Source organism: Podospora pseudocomata, assembly GCF_035222375.1.
Source record: "Podospora pseudocomata strain CBS 415.72m chromosome 1 map unlocalized CBS415.72m_1, whole genome shotgun sequence".
In the NCBI taxonomy this organism is placed as follows: domain Eukaryota; kingdom Fungi; phylum Ascomycota; class Sordariomycetes; order Sordariales; family Podosporaceae; genus Podospora; species Podospora pseudocomata.
The window spans coordinates 4805003-4821934 of record NW_026946363.1 but is presented as its reverse complement, the minus strand read 5'-3'; the positions used below and the strand labels follow the sequence as shown (position 1 = coordinate 4821934).

The following is a 16932-nucleotide window of genomic DNA, read 5'->3' as shown; positions in this document are numbered from 1 at the left end:
CATGCGCGCGGCGCAGGAACCCTGCCAAAAAGACGGGTAGAGGAGCACGGGCCACTTCTGACGTCCAAAGAGGTGGCCTTTCCGTTTCGCGACAGGTGTTTGTCTAGGAACTTTGAAGCCAACGATCGAGAGGTGTACTACCGATTCTTCGCAGGAAGCTCTGTTCTGGCTTTGAATATAACAGTATCTGGGATTGTCTTTCGTTTCAATTCATTTGCTCAAATAACTTGCCATCATGGCCACCCAAGAAAAGATCACGGTCTACAACTTAGCAGGTAAGCTCCCCTCCTTCACCACCCCCCTCTCCAAGTCCAGCCTCTAATCCCACTTATTCCAGACCTCAAAAACACCACCGACGACGCCATCCCCAACTACCTCACCTCCCTCTCCTTCACCCCCTCCCACCTCCTCACCGACGTCCGCCTCGCCCTCGGCTTCTCCGCGTTCGCCCTCTCCGCCGCCTGCTTCGCCTGGGACTACAACTTCGGCTTCGAGTCCACAAAAACTTACACCGCCTTCGCCGTCGCCCTCTACACCATCCTCAACGGACTCCTCACCTTTTGGATCTTCTATGTCGAAAAGGGCACAATCTACCAGGGCACCTCCCCAAAAGGTGACAAGATCCGGATTTCGACCGAGACAAAAAAGAATGTACCAGTCTATCACATGACGATTGAGGTCAAGGATGGGAAGACAGGGGAGAGGAAGACGATGAAGATTAGCAGGAGTTTTACCGAGTGGTTTGATGCCGCGGGGAGGTTTGTTGCGGCACCGTTGCAGACTGTGTTGGCGCAGGGGGTGGATGTTATTGGGAGGGTTGATACCAAGAGGGCGAATGCTGCAAAGGTTGAGAGTGGGGAGGCAGGGCCGTCGGCGGTATATACTCCTGAGATGTTGGCTATGTTGAGTGGTGAGGGGGTTAGTGTTGTTGGGTCTGCGGCCGAGACGGCGACGGGGACGGAGGCGGCTGAGGCGAAGAAGGGGGGAAAGAGGAGGAAGAACTAGTCGTTCGAGGATCGGGGATGATTAACCGGGATTGTTGTGCAAAAACTATTTGTACAGAAAATGGTATTGGCGGTTACAGGGGGGGCTACAGCGAGTTTCTGGCTAATTGATTCGTTTATCTATGTATGGGGAAGGTGTCCTTTGGTGGACGGCAAAAAGTCAACAGAGATACCCATGGTTCAAATTGCTTTGCTGCTTATTGGATCAGATGGGTTCTATCTACCTGCAAATCTGATACCCTACCCCTAAACAACCTTCGCCCAGTTAGCCCTGGCTGACCGCGCAGCCTCACGCACCTTTCTCACAGGGTCGCCACACGCCGAAGCCAGCATGCGCTGTGTTGGGCGCGAGAAACAAAGGAGATAGCGCTCCTCAAACGTCTTTGGTAGCGCACCGAGCACCTGCAGTGACAACTTCCGGCAGGTCGTCAGAGTCTTGTGGAGCGTCTTGTTCGAGGTGGCTGATTCCTGGTACACCTTGGTCGCCCCACTGATGATCTCCTTCAAGAAACCCTTGAGAGCGCTTGGCTCGTTGGCCAGGATATCAACCAGGATTTCCAAAGCGGCAATCACCTGCGCCTGCGCGGCCTCCTCGGAGAGGACACTGTCGTCCATCTTGTTGCTCAGTGCGGTGACAAGGAGACGCAGCAGAGACTCGAGATCGTCCTGGTAGACGGTAAAAGGACAGTTCTTGACCACTGAGAGAATCATGATGGAGTAACGGGCTGTGGCCTTGGGGTCTTTGTCGCTACCTGGGCGGGCAAGGTCGTATAATGGGCGGACGAGGAAGTTGTAAGCCCATTGCTTGTAGAACCGCTTGATGTTCGCGTGGCTCTCCTTGTTCAAAACTTCGCTGTTGGGTTGGACTAGGATGCCCATGGAACGAGCGACGATTTCCCCGTTGGGGCTGGGGCTAGCAGCCGCCTCGTGGAGGATAGGGATGAGGTCAAGGACGAATTTCTCTTGACGGGCCACGGCCCCGGCAACGGTGTGCATAGCAACGTTGGTGAAGGAGTGGAAGCTGCCAGAGTCGATGTCTGATGATTTGACGGCGTTCTTGATGTAGTTCGTCCAGAATTGCAAACCACGCTTCAAGGTCTGGTATTCCTCAGATGCAGCAGGTCCAGCTGGGTACTTGTTGGAATAGATGGCTCCAACGGCGGCCTTGATATCGCTTGCTCGTGGCGAGGAGCCAAGGTCGGATGTATCGCAGATAAACTTCTCTGCTACACCTCCGGGTTGATACTACAAATGTTGTTGTCAGTTTGGTTTGGGAACGGTGATTTAGAGCATGAAACTCACCAGCTCAGTCATAGCACCCGGGTGAAGTCCCTGAAGGATACCAACTGTGAGTAACCCACTCAATGGGCTAGCGCAGGGCTTGTCCTCGGAGGTCTTGAACAAACTGAATGCCTCGCGGGCCAGATTACAAGACACCTGCAACTTTTCATCGAGGCTTCGCACAACCAAGGCAGCCGTCTGAGCAAGCTGGACAAGCGCTTGCTCTGACCATGGTGCTTCACTATTGGCACCCTTGTAAAATCCCCTCACGATGAACAAGCTGAGTCGCAGGAACTGGAGATACGTCTCGGGGTCATCCTCGCCAAAGCTTGAAGCAACTTCGTCTGGCAGTATAGATTGACCCTCCGTCTGACTGAAGAATGTACCTGGAAGCTGCTCAAATTCCGCAAGCCAGTTCTTGTCGCTATTTGAATACTGGGCCAGTGCACCAGTCCCGTACCTTGCTTCACAGGCGTCACGGAACCATATGACCGACGCATGAAGAGACGACAAAATGTACGAGTTCGCAGTAAGGGACTGAGCCGACAGTGGGAAGAGGTATACTAGCGTCCGCAGCCACGCGTCATAGTGCCGCAGCGGGCTGTATGGGTGTTCCGGCTCCGTGTCAGACTTGACCTGGGTCGGAATCTCTGAGCACCCGATGAACGCCAGTCGAGAAAGCAGAATCTTCAGAGCCTCCAGCGAATACTCAGAAGGACCAGTCCAGTCGCGCTTCTGGATTTCCTTTCTGGCTGTCTTGAGAATATGCCCATAGCCATCTGTGTAACTCATGACGATTGTGCGCAGAGCAAGCACAACGTCATCTTCCAGCGTCGCATCCTGGCTCTGATTGTCATTGGAACTCAGGGTCAAAGGCTTCACAAGTGTGACAGTGAGAAGGTTGCAGATCTCAAAACAGATAGGCCCGGAGCAGAGGAGTGACACCTCACCCTTCGTATCCAAAGCTTGCTGGCTGACAAGCAAGCCAAGACCAAGAGCGACTTGTTTCAGGACATCGCTCTCTTTGGAATCAGATTCACTGGCCTTGCCAGTCCATATTGGCAGGTAGACATCGTGGAAGAGGCTAACGAGGTGGGTGCGTGGCTCGGAACGTAATTGCTCCTCATCATCAGGATGTCCAACTTTTCGGTTCTTGAAGAGCTCTATCCGTGTCTTGAGAATAGAGTTCACAAGTAGCAGAAGGTCTCGGGTATGAGTCGGAGACTTTGGTTGTCGAAGATTTTGGCGGATGATATCGATGAAGCTAGCATTGTAAAACACATAGCCCTTGATGCTTGCGGTGACAACCGTCAATAACAGAAGACCCGCTTGTTTCGTGTAGGTCGGATTGGAAAGGTCGTCTTTGCAGTCTCCAAACACCAGGTCGATGTAGTTCTTCAGCAGGGTGACTTCATGCTTGTGAGTTTTCGAGCCATCGAGCTTTCTGGCAATAGCACGGAGCACTTCGATGGTGGCGTCGATGCTCTCCTTTACCTCCCCGTTTCGTACTTCGTATTTCAGGGACCCCCAGATCTTTTTGATGTATGGGACAACGCTAGCCTGCGGGTTTTCGTACTCTTCGATACACGCCTTGATGGTTCTCAGAATGTCGACCTAACGGAGTTAGCAAGCTATACTTTCGGAACTCAGGAGCATTTTCAGCATACCTTGACAGCCACCGTGACTGCATCCCCTTGATCAAGCTTCTGCATGAGAAATGGAAAGGCAAAAGGGGCAACACGTTGATGCGATGAAAAACAGTTCCGCACCGCCTCCTTGAGGTCCTCGGCTGTGATTCCTATTGGGGTGGCCGAGCTCCGCAAAGAAATGGGGAAGTAGGCAGAGAAGGCTTTGAAAATCTCTTCGGTGACCTCGGGTGATGGTGAGAATTCGGTAAGGAGTCGTCTGATGATTTTGAACCAGATCATAAGGTTTCGTGGGTCTCGCTCACTTGAGCAGAGCTGGAGGAGATCAAGGGCAAAGCCGCATGAGGAGCCGTACTTGTGTTGAAGTTCGCTGCTGACTGCTGGGTCTTCCACCAAGCTGAGGAACAACTCGTAAAGCTCAAGTCTGGTAACGGCAGTCTGTAGCCGGAAATCTTCCTTCAGCTTGGAGACATCTTCCAAGACTTTGATCCCCATCTCTGGCTTGAAGTTCTTCATGGAATACAGCTGTCGTAGGGCTTTCGCAGACGCTGTAATGCCTGCTTTGTGATCGTATGAAAACATGGCACCGAAGAAGCCGATCAACCGCTGGACTATTAAACATCGTTAATGGATGTGCCTGTTGAGTCATCTAAGATAGTCAAACCTTGATCGGGTCTAAGAATAGTTTTGTCGAGCGCCTCCAAGGTGCCGGCGAGAAAACCCAGAGCTATAGAACAAAATGTTAGTTAAGGTCCACGTCGGTATCAGACATACAACGTTACCTTTCGCTCTGGAAACAATATCACCATTTGCCCTTTCATCTTCATCTTCCATTTGGCCATCGTCGTTGGAATGCGTCAAGGTCATCCATTGGTGAACAGAGGCGGCCCAGTTTCCCACAACGGTGCTGCTTGCTCGGGAATCCTCAATCTCTGAATGTACCATTAGCCAAGATGAACATAGGGAATTCGTGTACTGTGCCTCTTACCCTTGGCGGCTTTCTTGGTGAGTTGTAACTGCACAGGCTCATCATCAGCAAGCACATATTCCAGTGCCCACTGCTTGAATTGTGCCATTTTGGAAATGCAATTCTCTGGTCAGAACAGTAACTCCAGGCCCTGGGGAGCTCTCTAGGAATCACCGCTTCGGCCTTCAATGTTGATATGGCCCAAGCTCCGAGTGCTGATGTTGGACAAAGTTTTTTGGGCTGACGAGAGTGTTTAAGCACAGCTTGACAGAATGACCGTGAGCGTTGATAAGAACTGAGTGCTTTCAGGTTTGGTATTGAATTGGGATGGCCTATATCATGAATATCCTTCGAATGATTCGCCCACCAATGCGCATTTCCAAGCACGTTGGCTGCTCCCATCAAGCAACGCCGTTATCGCCCTCTGCCCCACGTTGCCCCGCGGCAGTAAAACCCACGGGCACGGGCGGTGAACCGAGAGTTATGACACTATCTTGGCAGTTGAATTTCGCTAAACCTCAACGGGTAGGAGGGGCAGTAAAAAGCCGATGCATTCCGGCGGCTCTGGTTGATTGGGTATCACTTTATTTCCACAGTATTACAATACACCTCCTCCTAAAATACAATACATTTTACTCCATCCCTCCGCACTTGGCATTAAATTAAGCATTTTGTAACTCCATCCACCTCATTCCAGCCTCTCCACGTCCACCTCCTTCCTCGCGGCAGGGATGATATGGCTCAAATCTCCCATGGGAAGGTCAAAGGGCCAGTCCACCGATTGCAGTAACCCCCCGATCATGGCCCACCAACTGCAAGCGCTGACGACAAAGCAAGCAGCACCGCCGCCGACAGTCAGTCTGTGAGCAAGAGCCAGTCGATCCTCGGCATGGGCCCACTCGGCAGCGGCGAGTAGAGGGAAGGCAACCGTATAGGCGAGGAACAGAATGACGAGACAGAGGTTCGTCCTCAACGAGCAGATGAGGAATACGAACGACAGGAGACCGACGAAGAGGTAGAAGAAGCCGAAGCTGGCGTAAAACTCGGCTCCGAGGACGCCCGACTTCATATACGGGGTCTCCGCGCCGAAGCCAGGGGTGAGTGTCGCGCCGAGGGCGAAGAAGAAACCGCCTAGCGTTTTCGTTAGATCCAACATTGCATTCCACTTTGTGGTGGATTGCCGAAAAACGTACCATATGCGCAGTACACGACGAAGGCGAAGGTGTGAGCGAGGAAGAACTCGAGAAGACCGCCGAGGAACAAGAGCAGACCACCGCAGAAGAAATGGGCGCCGTTGTTGGCAAACCCATTGGGATCAGATCCTCTCCATCCCATCAACTGACAGGACAACGGCGTCAAGGTTAAGACTAGCCCTGCCAAGGCACTGAGATTTAAGGTTAAGTTAGCCAAGACTAGGTCTTTTGGGATCTTTGAAGCCGTTTTCTTGGATCACGAACAGTGGTGCTGGGTTGCCCCAATTCTTCTTTCTTGGCTGAATCTGGGTCCGGGCAATGATTTGCGCCAGCTTCTCGGAATCGGAGTCGTAACCCATTGTGAAAGTGGTGTAATTAGTTATTAGAAGGCCGGTAAGACAAGAACGCTGACGGAGAGAGAGGCTGATGAAGTGAAGACAGAGATGAGAGTGGCAGATGGGCAGACACGACTGTTTATAACCTCGAGCGTCTCATCACCTCCCCCTTCTTGTTCCCTTCATCCATTTCGCTCCAATACCATAGCCGTCTCGCGAATCTCTCCACAGAAGGGTCCTCATGCCTGTGGTTCTGGATACGCTGGCCTAGGGTACGTTGCTGACCTTATCTCCGACGGTGCCGTCCAGAACATATCCACCACGTTTCTCCCACAGACTTGCTCACCATTGGGCCTTGCTCAGGAAGTGGAAGGGATCCGGACTCGAGAAGCATTTATTGGAAGTAGATCATCACCGGTAGGAACCGGATGGCCTCGGAAAGTGTCGGTTCCCTTCAGAATGCCCACAGGCATTGCGTGAATTACTCTCGATATTCTTACACTAGGACTTTACGCAATGCTGCAACGTCTCGACATCGGCAAGGGACCCCTCGTCTATGACAGGCGCGCATGGGTTTTTTAGCCTTACAGGAAACGGTGGGGCCCATACTGCGATTTTCGGTACGCCAAAACTCTAGGCGTATCCAAGAGTGTGAAATTTTTTGACAAGTTGAGTTGAGAGTGAAACGGTATGGAAAAAGACAGATCCATGGTGATCGCTTCCGACAACCGCCGGTTATTCTGCCACTCTCAGTGAGTCAGGGATCAAACCTCTCCCATACCCATACCGAGGCCATATCACAACAAGGTGAGTCTTTGCGATTTCACAAATCCCTTGCGCTTTCTTCAAGCTCAATCGCAAATCATTGCTTCCTCGTAGTGGGGCATCGCGGGGTACGGATTCACGATGCGCGAACTGGCACCTCTACGGCCACTGCCCCTCGTCTGATATCATTGGGATCTTAATAGCTTCACATCCCCTTGACAGGCCCAATTCCTCACCAAAGTGACAACCCCGACTAACCCTTCTGTCCAGATCACCGAACCTTCACACGATCATGGCTTCCACCAAGGCCGCCGTCCCCCAGGGGGCCCCCTCCGAACCCCCCAAAACCTGCAAAGTGATCCTCGCCGACACCATCGCCAAAAAGATGCTCGCCGAAGTCCAATCCACCCTCTCGGCCATCCAACTCCCGCGCCGCCCAACCCTGTCCGCCTTCCTCGCCAATGACGACCCCCACGCCTACCAGTACGCCGAATGGTCCAAAAAGACCTGCGAAGAACAAGGCTTCTCGTTCAACCTGGTAAAGGTAGACAAGGAGTCCCTCGAGGAGGCCATCATCGCCGCCAACAACGACCCCGAAGTCGACGGTATCCTCGTCTACTACCCCATCTGGCCCGCCAACCAAGGCCATCAGGACCGCTACATCCAGGAGACCGTCTCCCTCGCCAAGGATGTTGAAGGTCTCTGCCACACCCACCTCTTCAACATGTACCACAACGTTCGCTTCCTCGACCCCCCTGCCAATCTCAAAAAGTCCATCCTCCCTTGCACCCCATTGGCGATTGTCAAAGCGTTGGAACACCTCCAAATCTACAACCCCATCCTCGCCTATGGAAACCGCCTCTACGGAAAGACAATCACGGTAATCAACCGCAGCGAAGTCAACGGCCGCCCCCTCGCCGCCCTGCTGGCCAACGACGGCGCGACAGTCTACTCGGTCGACATCACCGGCGTCCAGCTCTTCACCCGCGGGTCCGGCATCAAGGCGCTGCGCCACCAGGTCGTCGACAAGCCCGACCTCACGCTCAACGACGTCTTGCCTCTGTCGGATGTAGTTATTGGAGGCGTCCCGACTGAAAAGTTCAAGGTGCCGACCGAGTTGCTGAGAGAAGGCGTGGTCTGCATCAACTTTAGCAGCTTCAGGAACTTTGACGGGCCGGCGGTGAAGGAGAAGGCGAGTATTTATGTGCCGAGCATTGGCAAGGTTACTATTGCGGTGTTGTTGAGGAATTTGGTGGTAAGTAGACCCCTTTAAGCCCTTTGGTTTTGCTAGCTTGTATGGACTGACGGTGGTGATGTGTAGCGGCTTATCGCCAACAGCCCACGGCAGGAGGGGACGAGTGATGATGCGCAAAAGGCGAGGGAGGGGGCTTTCAAGGATGACTAGATTTCCCGCTATCTGTGAGGATTTGTTTTGTTTTTGTTTTGGTGTTTTCTCTGTTTTGATCCTGAGCAAGAAACTATGCGTATCGAAAAATTGCGAGTGTAAGGAAAGTTTGTAAAAGGGGGACGACAGGGAGTCCTGTGATGTTATAGAAGACCGCATCATCAGTGTTCGTCAAAGATTCATAGAGTAAAATGGAAAACGCATCAAATCACTGTGTTGTTTCTTCTTTCTCAGAACATGTCGTTTCTCTTTGGCTTGAATGAAGAGTTGCTCAGCTGAAAAAGTCGCCTGTTTTCCCATTACCTCCATTCTCTCCACAGCCAAGTGAGACATGAGGCATCACCACCTAGCTAGGTACATAAGAAGAATACAACTCAATTAAATCTTTGCTTTTTGGTCTTTTCAAACTGGGCGGGGCCACTGTCGAGCTTTATCTTGCGTGCCTTTGGTTTTTTTTTTCATTCTTTCTTCCATTTCTCCATTTTTCATTTTTTTTTTTTACATCATATGTTACAACACAATCCCATATCCTATCTCTTATTGAAACTATACCTCCATATCAAAAAGTAATCTTTATACGTTAACCTATCATATTTCTAAACGTCAACACAAAAAGACAAGAAGAAAAAAGGGGTATCGAAACCAACATCTTAAAATACCATGTACAAGAATATCTGCCACCACAAACAACAGCAACAAACAAATGAAAGAAATGATTATCTTCAGCCACCAAGTCTCACAAGCTATCAGGGGTGAGGGCAGAATTACCCACCACCCACCACATCGTTATATCGAAGTGAAGAGAGAAAAAAAAAAGAATCCGCTGTATGCTTTTCCATTAAGCATTAAAAAGTGATATCGCAACACAACAACACAACCTCTCCTCACACCTTCCCTCTCCCCCTCCCCACCCCCAGATAATGATCCCACCACCACCAATAAAACCCATCCGCTTTTGTATATATAGAACTTTTCAAGTACGTCCGTTTCGTCCGTTCATGTTTCATTTGTCGTTCGTCGTCCCGACGCAAAGCCATGCCAATGCCATGCCATGCCTTACACACTCACACATCAACACAGTGCCACCGAAGCGACCAGCATCGCTGGGCTATGGTGACAGAACTGAGCGAGCCACCCATTCAAACAGCGTTTCCAGAATATGCCAGATGCTCGCGTGTCTAGTAATGATGAATGCAATGTCGTGGTCATCATGAGACACAATTCTCTTCACTCGGGTGGCTCCCCCAACCCTTCCAATATCCGGTTCGCAGCCTCGATCCTCCGCCTGAATTGCCTGCTCTCCATGCTCGCCCTCCCATTCTCCGTCAGACCCAGCACACACTTGCCCAAGTTTGCCACAAGCCTCTCCACGAGGAACTTATCCTCCCTGAGCAGCTCCTGCAGCGGCTTGGCCTTTTCCCTAGGCGGGCCAAGGCCTCCAGCGGTGAATGTGCTAGCCGCACTGGCAGCCCTCGCCCTGGGACCGATGCTGGATTCGCCACCGGCTTTCGCTTGCTCATAGACGCTGGCCGTCTCGCTCATCAAACTCTCAGAAAGACTTTTGAGTTCGTGATCGGGTGAGTCACTGGGTGTGAGCATGCCACTGCTGCTGGTTCGTTTTGTTTTGCTGCTGGGAACTAGTGGAAAGCTCCGGTTGGTCCCTTGAGAGTCAAGTGATGCTACGGATGGTCGATGGAGAGATGAGAATGCGGAAACAGACGTGGGCCTCCTGAGAATCGGTTGCCGTGGAGTTTGATGTGCGCCTCCCTCCGAACCCTCCTCTGGTATCGATGAAATGGAAGCGTCGCTATCCCCAGCCATATGCGGATGGGTTGCCCCAGATCCCGAGGCATGGTGAGAACTCCCGGCGCTGAATGATGATTTTTTTGTCCTGACAGAATTGACAGATCGACTTCTGTTGCGATCTGGGGATATAGATATCCTAGAGAAGCCGGGAAACGTGCCATCCGAGCCATAGCCCATTTCTGGTGTGACCGGTGACTTGCGTGACCTAGCCTCTTCGGCAGTAGCGAAGGTATCTACTGTCGAAACAGAATCCCTACTGTTCCGCCTGCTCATGGGAGATAGGGACTTGCTAGGGCTGTCGCTGTAGTCGTCCGTCCTCGTGGGGCCTCTCGTGGTTTCCACCGAATCTTCTGACGTGTAGCTGTCTACACTGCCTCGTCTCTCCAACCTTTGGCGGCTCATGGTGCCCATAGCGCTATGCAGGAAGAAATGCTCGTAATCAAATGCGTCCTCGCGATCTTCGTGGGAGATCTGGTGTTGGACAGTATCGTGATACAGTGATTCTCCACTTTCGCTCTTGATATCTTCGTCGGCGTCCTGGAATTCGTCTTCTAGTTGTTCGTCATCCACGTCACCGTTCTCTGTGAGCATGTCCGAGACATCGTCGTCATCGGGACTCACTTCCTCGCGTGCAGTATGCATGGGATCGTCCGTCTCCAAGGCCGGGTAGTCGTCCAGGTCTAGTTCGCCTTGTGCTTGTGCGCCGTGAGAAATACCCGTCACGTCATCCAGGTGGCTACCCCTGAGACTGACTTGAGCATTGTCCTTGACATCGCCATCAAGATCAGACTCTTCTCCATTCCAGGGGTTCCTCCCCGATACGCTGCCCGTCAGAGCGATCGAGTTCCTGTTGGAAGGGGGCTCCGTGTACCACTGGTCCATTTGCGAATACGTGAACGGACTCGGCGTTCTGAGGCTCTGCAAGCTCCGTCGTTTGAGATTGTCTGCTCGGGCTTGCTCGCGTAATGTTGAGATTTTCCCCTTAAGATCCTTCATTTGATCCTTGATATCTCGCATCTGAGCAGAAGAGGTGGATCGCAGTAGAGAATTCCTTCGGCTTTCGTTGCTGCTAAACGACCCAGAGGTGGGACTGAGAAACTCCTCTATCCTGGCGCTTCGACTTTCATTGTCCGGGCCTTCGAGTTGGGCAACCTCATCTTCCGTCAGAGCGTGTGGACCTGGTTTCTTGGCTGGCGGAATATTGTATGTCGGACGGCCGTGCTCATCATCGATCTCCTCACGAATTTGATCGGCGCTGCGTGACATGACCAGAGGTTGCCTATATCCGCCTGATACACCCATAGCACTTTGTGACCTCGGTACAGCGACCCGGTATGGCAGCCCGTTGCGCATAGCAATGTCACTCGATATTCGCGTGTGTCCGGAAGAAGCCTGGTTTGAAATCGCGGCAGCACCTGAAGCGATGATTGTGGCCGCATCTCGTGGTTGCGCTACTGTTGCGGCTCTTTGAAATGGTGGTGACGGCGTCGAACCGTCAGACCCGTATGCGTTGTTGTGTAAAGAGCTTCGCGCACGAGTCAAGTTACTTTCCATCGTCTAGAATCTAGTCAGCAGGTCATCTCTAAGCACCTTTTCCCTCCCAAACATACCGTGAGCCGCTGTTTCGCATTTGCCAGAATCTCCTCGGCCCGCCGGCTCAAGGAGCTTGTCGAATAAGTGCTGAGTCGATCCATGCTGGTCATCCTGGTTACCCCTAACCTGTCAGGATCAACAGCCAGCCTTCCCTCGTGGTAAGAGGAGGCGGTGCTTTCCTCATCATCCCCTTGAAAGACGCTGTCCTCCACGCTAGCGGAATCGTCAAAGTCGGCGAATAATCCGGCCTGATTCTCCGTTGTTATCGTACTCGTACTCTCCATGCTGGCTCTGCGCTCACGTGTGACTGCTGCAATCTGCTTTGACTTTTGCATGGCCGATGTTGCTCCTATTGTAGGGGAGGATCGCAGCGTGGCATCCAGTCCGGTTCGACGTGTGAGCGATGTCGCCCTTCGACCCTTGTTTCGCGTTGGAGACGGCTTCCCCGGCGTGCTTTCCACCTCCGTAACCTCCCCAATGTCCGACAGCATGGTTCCGTTGCCATATATAATAGGTGTCGTCGGCGTTGCTGGTGCGTTAAGGCCGTAAGACAGACCCCCCGTGCTCCCTCCCGAATTAGCTGTTGAAAATATGTGTTGCATGTCGGCAGATATCGCAGCTGCGTGTGTGCCCTTCCACATGCCGAGCGGCAAGTGGCCACGGCCGTCAAGATCTTTTTCGGGGGAGTAGCTCTGATCAATCTCGTCCGGCAGTATCATATCAGGGTTCGTTAGAGTAGGCGAAGCGGGCAGGGGCGGACCGCCGATCTGTTGCTGTTGATGGCCATTGTGATAGCGAGCGTTTGCGGCCTCCATGGAAGCCATGGCGGACAATCGATTCCCGAGCGGAGATTCAGCAGTCGTTTGGGCGGTTGTTGCTAGGGGCTGGTGTGTATTTATGCGGGAGGGGACCGGATGCGGAGGAAGTGACGCCCACGACCAACACCACGCTCACTCTCACTCACCCAACCAACCGCCTGTTGACCCCAACACTGACACTTCCTGGCCGCAACGCCCGGGCAGCAGTAGCACACGCTACGTGCCTTGCCCTGGCAAAATAGTAACCCTACGTGTACCGTTTGGCGAGTACTGTGTCGGTGGTGCAACCAGAAAGGTCCGAAAAGGGGGAAGCAGAGATGCGACACGGTGGGCTTCCGGGCTGCAAATACCCGAGGACTCTGGCTGGCTTGAGCTTCCAATGTGGCGGGAGCACGTCGGACGGAGCAACGTGTGGGCAATGGCCAAAGGGTAAATCACAGCACGGGACGGGCCCTCGTCACAGACTGGTAGCTTCTAACTTGACAGATTAGACTGACGGCATTGGCGTCTGGCAAGGTTTGGCCATGGAGAGCCGGCGGATCACCACTCGTGTGTAAATAGTGGCGTAGCGAGTGTAAGTGGGAGCGGATCGTGCGATGTCGACAAAAACGGTGGCTTTGGCGGAACCGGGGCGCAGTTGGCGAAGCGTCGGCGAACACGACAGTGAGGGCGACTGGGCCAGAGATGTCGAAACGAGTGAGATGGGAGAGAAGTCGCGTTACCATCAGCAAGAAAACGAGAAGAAAAAAAGTGCAGGGCAATCAAGAAGAGAGATTGGAGATTGCCGGCAGGCACTAAAAGATGGATGCAACAGGAAGTGACCGGGGCCAAGCAGTCACTGCCGTCACCCCAGCTGTCCAACGGTGAACTTCGAGCTTCGCAGCGCTGGTGATGGCAGGAGGTGGGGGTGCGTGCAACCTGCTGAATGAGCCCCACAGCCTTCCCCCGTTCCTGATTTCCTTCCTCGCAGATCGATCGGGGTGTGTCAAAAAAAAGTTGGAAAAGAAAATGGAACAGGAACTCGCAGCCGTGACCTCGGCTCCGCTCATCAAATTGTCCGGCTCCAGTATTACTCCAGGTGGTGATGGCGTCGCTTATTTCGCACCTTCCTCCACTTTGGTCTCGCCCGAGGAGGACTCGAGTCCGTGAGCCCTGGTCGTGATGGAGGGAAGAGGAAGGACGCGTGCTGCTCCGAACCGCTGGCTGTCTAACGAGACTTCGGGACGAGCCCGTTTTTGTTTGGCCGACTCTTGGCAGAGTATTTATGAAGAGAATGGGCCGAGATAGCCTTGTTTGAGATATATCCTTGAACATGAAATGCATTCAGACTACGGAGTGTACCTCGGGGATGGAGCACACACAGCTTGAAGCAGTGGAATAGTAGCTGCATCCTAGATGCAGGTTCGGAGTACAGCAAAGGGGGCTTCGAGGGTTAGCTTGAGGCACGACTGGGTGACTGGGTGGATGATGCACCCATCCTTTCCGAATAAAAGGTGCACCTCATTTCAACTTGAAGATTGCTGCACAACAAATCACAGTGGATGTGTGGTGCACCACTAATCATTGCTGATGCTACCATGGGCACTCCGCTCAGGAACCGCATTTTATTTGTTTGATGGGCCCGTGGTATGAGATTCGATATCTTGGGTCCAACAGTACTGAAGCAGACGCCAAAACACATCTCGCAGATCAATGTAGCAAACTTGGGGCTAAAACAAATTCCAACCAACTCGGCTCCCAGAGATATGGATGGATGGTGCCGTGACAAACAGCCTGTGCCGTCCTACAGCATTGACAAACATCTCCGGCGTCGCTATGATGAGATCAAGAGACGTTGAACCTCGGCCGTCTTTCTGTCTCAGACACCATGGGTAGGTGGTCAAACAACACAGGGTCCAAGTGATGTCTCGGCTCTATGCGAGAGCTTGTGCTCACGTTTCTTTGTCCCTCGAGCCCGTCGGCATGGCTCGATCTAATCTGCCCCGAGAACGTCATTGTCCTCGACACGTGGAACAAGCAGGCACAATACTTGGGACTTCTCATTCACGGACATTGCCGTAGCAGCATGATTGATCAAGGCTAGCTCTTCATTGGGTGTCAAAGACAATGCTAACTACTCCCCCTCCCTTGAATCTATTACGTACCTCCCCAACCTTCACTCGCTCGTTGTTTCCCCCGAGAGCGACCCTACATCTTCCTCGCCCTGGTCCTGCGAAAGTCCACGGGCTCGAGATCTCTCTAAGTGTTGCCTTAGTCCCCATACTTCCCAGCCCAAGCCAAAAAGACAGTTCAGCGTCTAAATATAAAGGAAAAGAAAAGATGTTGAAGTTCTTTTGTTTTCCCCCAAACGCCGATGTGCTTTCCTCAAATGCCGTTAGCCCCATGGGGTATCGCAAATGTCATAAACCTTTTGGCCTTTTTGGCTCATGCAAATGTCTTTGTTGAAAGACGCCTGTACCGCCGCCGCCCAACACCGCTTTTGCCGCGGCGACCCTTTTTGTGTTCGTCAAAACTCCGAGACCATCACTATGACCCAAACCACGCTATAAGCGTTCCCATACAGTTACCGCCAAAATAAACAAGCAGAAAATCACATGGATATATGTCTATCCGCCCACCCAGGTTTGTTGAGAACCGTACGCCAGTAATGCTTTATCCATAGAGATGCCAAAAATAGGAAGAGAAAGAGGAGAAAAAGGAATTGTCCGTAGACTTATATGAGATTGAATCTGCAGCAAGAAGTTGAATCTTCTGCGATACTATATCCCACTTAGAACTTGAGAGCCTTGGGCTGTTCCCAGGTGAAGCTCTGGTTGGTGCCGAAGTGGCCGTTCTTGGCAGTCTGGAGGTAGATGGGCTTGGCAAGGTCGAGCTCCTTGACAATGACACCGGGGCGGAGGTCGAAGTTGTTGCGAATGATCTCGACGAGCTCATCAGAGTTCTTCTCCGAGGTACCGTAGGTATCGACATAGATGGAGAGGGGCTCGGCGACACCGATGGCGTAGGAGAGCTGGACAAGAGCACGGCGGGCGAGGCCGGCAGCGACGAGGGACTTGGCGATCCAGCGGCCGACGTAGGCGGCGGAGCGGTCGACCTTGGAGAAGTCCTTGCCGGAGAAGGCACCACCACCGTGGGCACCCCAGCCACCATAGGTGTCGACGATAATCTTGCGGCCAGTGAGACCGGCATCACCCTGGGGACCACCAATGATGAAGAGACCAGAGGGTTGGATCTAGAATCTGTTAGAATTCGCACAAAAGATGCTTTTCATAAATTAGAAAACTTACATGGTAGATGGTCTTGTCATCAAGGTACTTGGCGGGGATGGTCTTCTTGATGATCTTCTCGAGGATCTCCTTGCGGAGCTTCTCGGTGGTGATGTCCTCGCTGTGCTGAGCAGAGACGACGACAGTGTCGACGCGGAGAGGGACGACGGCACCGTTGTCGTGCTTGTACTCAATGGTGACCTGGGTCTTGGTGTCGGGACGGAGCCAGGGGAGAGAGCCATCGCGGCGGGCGGCAGACATGGCAGCGTTAAGCTGGTGGGCGAAGAGGAGAGTGAGGGGGAAGAGCTCGGGGGTCTCGTCGGTGGCATAACCGAACATGATACCCTGATCACCAGCACCGAGGTTCTCGAGGCGGTCATCCAAGTGAAGACCCTGAGCGATATCGGGGGACTGCTCCTCGATGGCGACGAGGAGGTTCAAGGTCTTGTAGTCGAAGCCCTTGGACGAGTCATCGTAGCCGATGTCCTTGATGGTCTTGCGGACAATCTTCTGGTAGTCGAGCTTGGCTTTGGTGGTGATCTCGCCGAAGACCATGATCATGCCGGTCTTGGTGGCAGTCTCGCAAGCGACCTTGGAGAGGGGGTCCTCGGCCAGGCAGGCATCGAGGATAGAGTCCGAAACCTGATCGGCGATCTTGTCGGGGTGACCCTCACCGACGGACTCGGACTGTAAAGGGCGGTCAGCATTGGAAGGCTCGGAATGCTGTGGCCTTGTTGGGTCTACTCACGGTGAAGAGGAAGGTACCCTCGTTGTAGTGCTTCCACCCGCTGATGCCGCTGGCATCGCCATTGGCGCCGTTGGAGCCGTTCGTACCGTTGGCAGCCATTGTGAG

The 16932-nt window shown here is 52.9% G+C and overlaps 6 protein-coding genes across 6 annotated transcripts; 2 read left to right on the top strand and 4 right to left on the bottom strand.

Annotated features, from left to right (window-relative positions):
- The first annotated feature begins 77 nt into the window (after nt 1–77).
- Nucleotides 78–1228, top strand: SPC2 (signal peptidase complex subunit spc2). The gene is made up of 2 exons (XM_062886101.1): nt 78–275; nt 338–1228. Exons 1-2 carry the CDS (start codon nt 236–238, stop codon nt 1003–1005), a joined length of 708 nt encoding a protein of 235 aa, XP_062749149.1. The 5' UTR covers nt 78–235; the 3' UTR covers nt 1006–1228.
- QC762_116800 (uncharacterized protein) lies at nt 1091–5298 on the bottom strand. Its single transcript, XM_062886100.1, has 6 exons — nt 4920–5298; nt 4714–4863; nt 4596–4658; nt 3953–4542; nt 2307–3899; nt 1091–2249 (listed from the first exon to the last, which is right to left on the bottom strand). The coding sequence occupies exons 1-6, from the start codon at nt 5005–5007 to the stop codon at nt 1251–1253; spliced, it is 3483 nt and encodes a 1160-aa protein (XP_062749148.1). The 5' UTR covers nt 5008–5298; the 3' UTR covers nt 1091–1250.
- A 201-nt stretch (nt 5299–5499) lies between these two features.
- mtd1 (Methylenetetrahydrofolate dehydrogenase [NAD(+)]) lies at nt 5500–8827 on the top strand. The gene is made up of 4 exons (XM_062886098.1): nt 5500–7046; nt 7106–7233; nt 7462–8446; nt 8513–8827. The coding sequence occupies exons 3-4, from the start codon at nt 7484–7486 to the stop codon at nt 8594–8596; spliced, it is 1047 nt and encodes a 348-aa protein (XP_062749146.1). The 5' UTR covers nt 5500–7046; nt 7106–7233; nt 7462–7483; the 3' UTR covers nt 8597–8827.
- On the bottom strand, nt 5587–6054 carry QC762_116790 (uncharacterized protein; the record flags this gene model as incomplete). The annotated part of the gene is made up of 1 exon (XM_062886099.1): nt 5587–6054. One exon carries the CDS (start codon nt 6052–6054, stop codon nt 5587–5589), a length of 468 nt encoding a protein of 155 aa, XP_062749147.1.
- A 457-nt stretch (nt 8828–9284) lies between the features above and the next one.
- QC762_116770 (uncharacterized protein) lies at nt 9285–14272 on the bottom strand. The gene is given in 3 exon segments (XM_062886097.1): nt 9285–9499; nt 9508–11959; nt 12013–14272. Coding segments are annotated over 2 exon segments (2943 nt in total). The 5' UTR covers nt 12820–14272; the 3' UTR covers nt 9285–9499; nt 9508–9823.
- A 551-nt stretch (nt 14273–14823) lies between these two features.
- On the bottom strand, nt 14824–16926 carry SAM2 (methionine adenosyltransferase sam2; the record flags this gene model as incomplete). The annotated part of the gene is made up of 3 exons (XM_062886096.1): nt 14824–16045; nt 16101–16766; nt 16828–16926. The coding sequence occupies 3 exons, from the start codon at nt 16924–16926 to the stop codon at nt 15584–15586; spliced, it is 1227 nt and encodes a 408-aa protein (XP_062749144.1). The 3' UTR covers nt 14824–15583.
- Nucleotides 16927–16932: the final 6 nt, after the last annotated feature.